Below are 7,438 nucleotides of genomic sequence, written 5' to 3'. Positions count from 1 at the left end.
AATAGTATCTCCACAATCAAATGAACCCACATGCATCAGATCTAACTCAGAATCATTCATTGATTTATTTTTAATCGAAGATGGGCTCAAAATAAATTTTGAATCGGCAACGCAAAAGCTTCAAACCTTGGACTTTGATTCAGATCACAGAGCAATAATTCTTGAAATTACTTTGACTAACAAAATAATTTACAATGATGTCTCAAAAATATACAACTGGAGCAAAGCTAAATTTAAAAATATTCAAAAACTAATAGATAAACGCTTAGATGAACTTTATTTGCCAATTTCTAATAATTTAGAAAATGACCAAATTGATAAAGCTGTTTACAAAATCAATGAAATTTTTGAACAAGCAATAAACCTACATGCACCAACAATTACAATAAATAATTCAACTTTAATTACATTATCTGAAAAATCACTAAAACTTCTTAAAACAAAAAAAACTGTAAGACGCCAATTATTTCGAAATAAAAACTCACCAAATTCAGACTACCTCAAAACACAGTTAAAACTTATATCTAATATGACGTTTAATTCAATAATCAACGATTACAATATTTACTGGGAAAATAAGTTCAAAAATCTTAAACTTGATAACAATGTTTTTAAAAATTTTAAACAAATTTCAAACTATAAAAAACGATTAACTATGCCGAAAACACTCGTAGTAAACAACAGTAATGGATCAACTGTTTCATCAGATACAGACAAAGCTAACGCTTTTGCTAGTAATTTTGAAAAATCGCACTTAATCACAATAAATATGGGATATCCTGTTTTCGATGAAATGGTAAACCAATTTGTCAACAACAACTTTAGCAACGAATGTATCATAAATTTTGCAACAACAGATCAAAATGAAGCAGGAAACTTTCATACTTTCCCCGACTCCCCTTTCATCAAGGTATCGGATGTTACTTATGCAATTAAATCTAGAAATAACAAAAAATCATCAGGTAATGATAAGGTCTCAAATTTTCTATTAAAAAAAATAGCTAAAAGTGAAAAATTTTGTAAAACGATTACTTCTTTGTTTAATCATATTATAAATAACTGTTACATGCCTAAAGTTTAGAAAGAAGCAACATTGCTACCAATCCCTAAACCATTAAAAGATGAAAAAATTATCAGCAATTACAGACCAATCAGCAAAATTTCATCTTTAGCGAAAGTGTTTGAGAAAATCCAATATTTAAAAATAGAAAAAGAAGCTGAAGAATTAGAAATAAATCTAAATAATCAATTTGGATTTAGGCGTGGACGCACAACAACTCATGCACTTTTTAAAGTAGCGGATGAAATCGCTATAAATTTAAATAATAATACACCTACTCATCTTATTACCCTAGATTTTGAAAAAGCTTATGACACCTTATGGATAAACGGTTTTATATATAAATTACACTCAATGGGGTTCAAAGACATCACTTGCAAATTTCTTTTAAATTACTTAAGCAACAGAACATATAAAGTAGAAGTCAATAATACATTTTCGAATCTGTACATAGCAAAAGCTGGCACTCCTCAAGGGTCTGTATTGTCTTGTCTAATATTTATTCTATATGTTGCTGATTTCCCTATTCATCAAGGTTCACTTGACATTAAAGTTACACAGTTCGCTGATGATGTTTTAATTAGAACACACACACAAATTACCTCCCTTGCTCAAATTGAATTGAATGAGTATCTTGAAAAAATACTTACATTGTGACCGAAAAGTTTCCGGAAATTTTAAATAAAACGCAAAATTCTTAATCTTCATCAATATTTATTTTATCTCCTTCAAAATATGCTCCATTAGAAGCGATACACAAATGCCAACGTTTCTTCCAATCATCAAAACATTTTAGGCGTTTTCCGGTATGGCTTTGAGTTCCCTCTGCGAATTCTGTTTTACGTCTTCTATGGATTCAAAACGCGTTCCTCTGAGTGGTAATTTGAGGTTGGGAAACAGGAAAAAGTCACACGGTGCAAGATCAGGTGAATACGGTGGCTGTTCGATGGTATTTATTGAATGTTTGGCCTTAAAATCGTTGATAATGTTGAACAAATTGAGGTGAATCGGAACAAGCCGGGCGTTGACACGTCGCATACACAAATTGTCCACCAAAATCAAACGAGCCATCTCACGACCGATGCCTAGCTCTCGTGCTATCTCTCTAACACTCACATGAGGATTTTTGAACACGATTTCCTTTGCCTTTTCAATGTTTTCGTCGGTGGTAGAGGTCGAAGGTCGTCCAGAACGCGGCATGTCTTCGACGGTCGTACGACAGTCCTGAAAGGCTTTGTACCACTCATAAACTTGAGTTTTCGATAAAACTGATTCCCCATAAGCCTTTTGTAGCATTCGCAACGATTCTGCACACGAAATTTCGTTCGAAAAACAAAATTTGATGCAAACTCTTTGTTCAATATTTTTTTCCATTGTTTTTTTCGCAACGCACTACTGAGGTGAACTGGTTTCAACAGCTGCCGTAAACGAACTGTCTGACAGATCGCGCTCATTTTTGGCATAGTAATTAAGGACAGTGCTGCCAAACTACATAAACTTAAAATATCGAAAAATATACAGCGCGCGAATTTTAAATGAGAATTTCCGAAAATTTTTCGGTCACAATGTAAGTATATTAGATTAAATTTCTGTTTAACAGACTCCAAGCTAAATAATAGGAAGGTGAAAAAAAAGAAGTGGACAAATAAGTCTTCAGTAAGTTTAGTAGCGATAAGCAACATATCTATAAATCATGACTTTAGTTTGAAAGATGGTTAGGCTTCTCTACTTTGGATCTATACGAGTTGAGTTGAGTTAAATCTCTCTGAAATATGTACGTTTCCATAGATTAGTGCTTTCCTGTTTCTGTAACTCAAATCTGAAAGAAATATAATGACAACTTTCTTCTGAGGTTACAACAATGGTGTTTCATAATTAAAACTTATATTACCAGCTTATGTTCATTAAAATGTGTGTTTTACGAGAACAAAACAATAGAAATTCTTTTGACCACTTCTTTATTTTTTTTTGATTTTTCGAATTCCTCTTTCTGAGAAAATATAAGCGAAAACCCGTTATTAACAGAGACTCCCATGTCTAGCAGAAAAACAGGCTACGATTTGAGCTTAGTAGCGCCGCCATTGAAAAAAAAGAATTTAGTGTTGTTAAATGTACTTACTTGATCAAATAGGATCTGGTAAGCGAAGTTTTGATAAGTAGTTATTTCCAGTTTTAGTGAAACTTCTTTAGCAGTTATTTTAGTGCACCGACGCCTTAAACCCGAATTAAATTCGATTTGCTCTCAATTAATGTCAACAATTTTAAATAATATTCTATTAGAAACTGCGTGAATAATAATAAATGATATGAAAATAATTAAATCCTGTATAAAGAGTAGAGCAAAGACTACTGGAAATTGATGTTGTGATTACTGAGAATATATTGATATTGAAAACTATATAATTCATTACTGTAAGAATAATCTACTCTTAATTCAGTTGGACACAATTTTGTATATAAATAGGTCATTTTTTTTAAAATGAAATACAATCTGTCATATAATTTTATTCTTTATGATATACACCTACTATTAAAAGAAAAAAAATTTTCCTTAAATTACTTTTCTAAACTATGTTCTTAAACCGCTTAAATTTCTATCAAATAAATAAGATTACTAAATATAGTTTATGCTATAGATAAGTGTTTGTTCAAACTCACTCTTAAGTTATCTTAGGTTCACTGAGTTACACTAGCTTATAATATGTGGTCTTCAACTTAATTAAACCAAGCAACAATCTCTCCTTCAAAATACCGTTCTGTGATTTTGGAGAGGAATACTACAAACAAAATTACAGTTTAACTACAAACCTTTTTATAAAAGCCTTGCCGATTTTTTAGTGTTTCTTAAATTAGAGTATTAATAGGGTGTGTAAAGAATATTCAAGGCAAGCACTGCGATGGAACCTACAAGGTAGTCGGTTACCCGGTGCACCACAAGGAACATCGTGGAATAATTGAAAAAGAATTCACAGATGCCGAATTTACTTGGCATGAGGTCACAAGAACAGTTCCTAGCAGAATACAATTTAAATCGATGGTGAAGGCCCTATGCTCCAGAAGAAGTTCAGAAAATCAGTAGTAGTATGTAAGAATATAAAGTAACTAATGTGGTACACTTTTCGTTACATACAAAAGCTTCAAAATAAAAGAATTCTATTAAATTTTTCATATTAGTTTTTATTTAGTGATGCCGTTATCCTTCGAATTCTTAATAATGTCCTCCGCGACCTCCATGTCCTTGATTGCCATGTCCTTGGTTTCCATGACCCTGGTTTCCATGACCACCTTGTGATCCAAATCCTCCATGTGATCCATGACTATCCTTGCCAAATCCACCTTGACCATGTCCGCCTTGTTGACCACCAAATCCTCCATGGCCTTGTTGACCACCGAAACCGCCATGGCCTTGTTGTTGACCATGTCCGACTTGTTGACCATGTCCGCCTTGGCCATATCCGCCAGCGAGGACAACAGCAATGAGTGCAAGGAAGACAATCTAAAATTTAAAAAACTGTTCAGTTTATTTTCTTAAATTTTTATTTTGATTGGAAATTACCAAAAATTTAGCCATATTTTCTTATATTATTTGTTTTTTTATAAAAGAGGTACTTGTGAATTCTGTACTTCAACTAAATTATTTCCAAAAATGTTTTACTTTTATACCAAATAGGAGATGAAAATTTCTGGTTCGTTATCAAAAAACAAAATTTCGAGTAGCAAAAGCACCAACAATTTTGAAAGCATAAACATAATTTTTTTTTTTAAATTATTTAATCTTTTATGGTTTGTTTTTAATAATTTTTTTAGTTTTATAAATAAACTTATTTTAAAAAAATTATAATTAGTTCAGATTTCAAAGCTAGGATCAGCCTTTTGAACATTTGGGAGATATTATAATTAGAGTGAAACCATTATTGATTTATTTATTCTATGCTAAAAGTTTTATTGTTGTATATGATATCATATTATAAATAATATTAAATATTATATTATTTTTATCAATGGCAAATAGTTATTTAAAATATGCTGCGTATATTATTTTTGCTAATTTAATGACAATAATAAATTAAATTTTAATCTAAAATTACAATCTTTAAATCAAGAAATAATATGACATATGATATCGTATATTTGTTCAGCTATAAAATGTTATAAATTCAAATATATTATATCAATAGTCTCTTATCAAATAGATAGTTACGTTTCTTAATTAAAACCTGAGGTTGTTTCATCTCAGTACTACCATCGTTTGTACTCGCTATTATTCATATTCTACTGCAGGTCTCTTTATTGTTTTATGTCTTAAATTATCTTAAATTATACATTAGGAGTTATCTTTTCTAATTGATTTGAGGATTAGCTGTCTTTCTGAGCGAAAGATTCTCCAAAATTGCAACAACTGCAAGCACAAACGTGGTGGTTGGCGTTTCCTCATTTCTTTCTGCTTTAAGAAAGCTCAGATTATTTACATTGATGAATGAGTACCTCCTAACGTTCGCTCAATGATATTTTATCCGCGATATCACCCGAGATATCTCACTTCTTCTAACATTTCAACCCCTAGCATCATTTCCTCTGTTACCATGTGTCATATATCCCACAAATATGTGACCTCATACTTCGATTAGATTCAGTTACTTCCTTCACCCCTATTACCATGGTTTTTGTGACGCTGGTCACAGAATTTAGAATTAACCCAAACTTCTAAGGTAATTCATCTCAACTATCATTCCTAATAACTGGAATGAAGTTTCACTAATTGCATCCCTGGACATGCAATTGGAAATTTTTTTCATCCATTCTTAAGAGGTGTTAGGTGGAAAGTCATCGCAAAAAAAAAACAGTAGATGGATTTACAATAGATTTTAATATTTTTTATTATTTTTATTTGTAGATTTAAAATCCTCAGAATTGTATTGTGTTTCATGTATGGGATGGAAGATGAATTTGAATTTGGGTTTGACTTCTTTCCGAGATTGGAAAATTTTTAAAATTTTAAATACTAAAATAAGAACTTCAAGCTCTTGATACGAAGTGTAGAAAACATATATACCAGTATACTTTTAGATTTAATTAATATTAAGCAATCAAATTTAAATGATGGCAATACCTGAGTCTACTAAGGACAATAGTTTAGACCACGAATTTAGTTTATTAAAATATATTTTGCAATCTTGTTATTAAATAAATATAATTACTGTAGTAAGTAATGAACTTTAACTATCTTAGGTTGAGATTCGATAATGGATAAATAAATATGATTCTGTGATTTTGGTTCAATACGAGGAACTTCAGAGACATGATCCCTTTGTGGGATCATCGCAGTGCGAAATTCTTCAACTTAAAAGCAGCTGAGGACGACTTACTCTGGCTGATTGTAAGGTACAGCGGTATTTCGTCATCTATATAGATTTCCATTTTTCTTTTAGTGAATTTGGGTGACTTCAAGCGGTAGTTTGACATCTATATAGATTTCCATTTTTCTTTTTGCGATTTTGGGTGGCTTGAAGCTCTATTCCTTAAACGAAGTCAAAGCATCAAACAAGGCATTTGTTTGTTTGTAGATTTTATAATGTATGTCTTTGGATTAAATCTTAATGAGATTTGAAATCAGGCTGTGTATGGTGCAGTTATAGTACACACTGTACTATGCTAACAGGACGGTTCCATTTAATAGTAATAATATATACAAAGCAAAAAATTGAAATACACTTCCATAGCTTAAAACCGATGTAAAAAATCTAAATGACTTGTCTAATTTATAAAAAAGTTTGCTTGTGTCGTGAAGGAAACAGTTTTTTTTTTCAAAACAAATAAAACGAATATTTCTGATTATCAAAGAAGTAACCAAATAAAAATTAAATAAACAACAAATGGGTCAAGCCTCGTCTACCGTTTAATTCTGAATTTATTTTGTAATTGTTTTTGGTGATAACGACGAGACTCAAAATTTCAATGTTAAGGCCTCAAGTCAGTATTAGAAGCAATAATGATGATATATGTATGTATGAATGCTTTTTAGTATCATATATATACCAAAATAAATTTCTTAAATCATTAATTTCAATTGATTAGCGGTAACTGCTGCTTTGTACTTTGATAAGACGAGTATAAGAAGAATTATAATTGCTTTGACTTTGTTTTGAATATACTCTCAATGGGTTAAGGTAATTCCAATGTAAATTAAGAAATTGCTGTTAAATTTTTATTACATAATATTATGCTTTATTTATATATACTGCATAGAAGGTTAGCTTAGATTTGAGAGGTTGGATAAAAGTGTCTCGCATAAACCTAAAAGAGTTTTTTTATTTTCAAAGTGGAAAGGGTAAAACAAAGATTTAAAGAGATAGTGGCGTTGCCAATTCAGAGTAGATT

The 7,438-nt window shown here is 30.9% G+C and overlaps 1 protein-coding gene across 1 annotated transcript; it reads right to left on the bottom strand.

Moving 5' to 3' along the window:
• Nucleotides 1-4,216: 4,216 nt before the first annotated feature.
• LOC119673836 (glycine-rich cell wall structural protein-like) lies at nt 4,217-4,691 on the bottom strand. The gene is made up of 2 exons (XM_038084910.1): nt 4,617-4,691; nt 4,217-4,556 (listed from the first exon to the last, which is right to left on the bottom strand). The coding sequence occupies exons 1-2, from the start codon at nt 4,629-4,631 to the stop codon at nt 4,269-4,271; spliced, it is 303 nt and encodes a 100-aa protein (XP_037940838.1). The 5' UTR covers nt 4,632-4,691; the 3' UTR covers nt 4,217-4,268.
• Between the last annotated feature and the right edge of the window lie 2,747 nt (nt 4,692-7,438).

This window comes from Teleopsis dalmanni, chromosome 2 (assembly GCF_002237135.1).
Source record: "Teleopsis dalmanni isolate 2A chromosome 2, ASM223713v2, whole genome shotgun sequence".
Classification (NCBI taxonomy): domain Eukaryota; kingdom Metazoa; phylum Arthropoda; class Insecta; order Diptera; family Diopsidae; genus Teleopsis; species Teleopsis dalmanni.
Note: the sequence above shows the minus strand (reverse complement) of the source record. Positions and strands in the feature narration are given on the sequence as shown.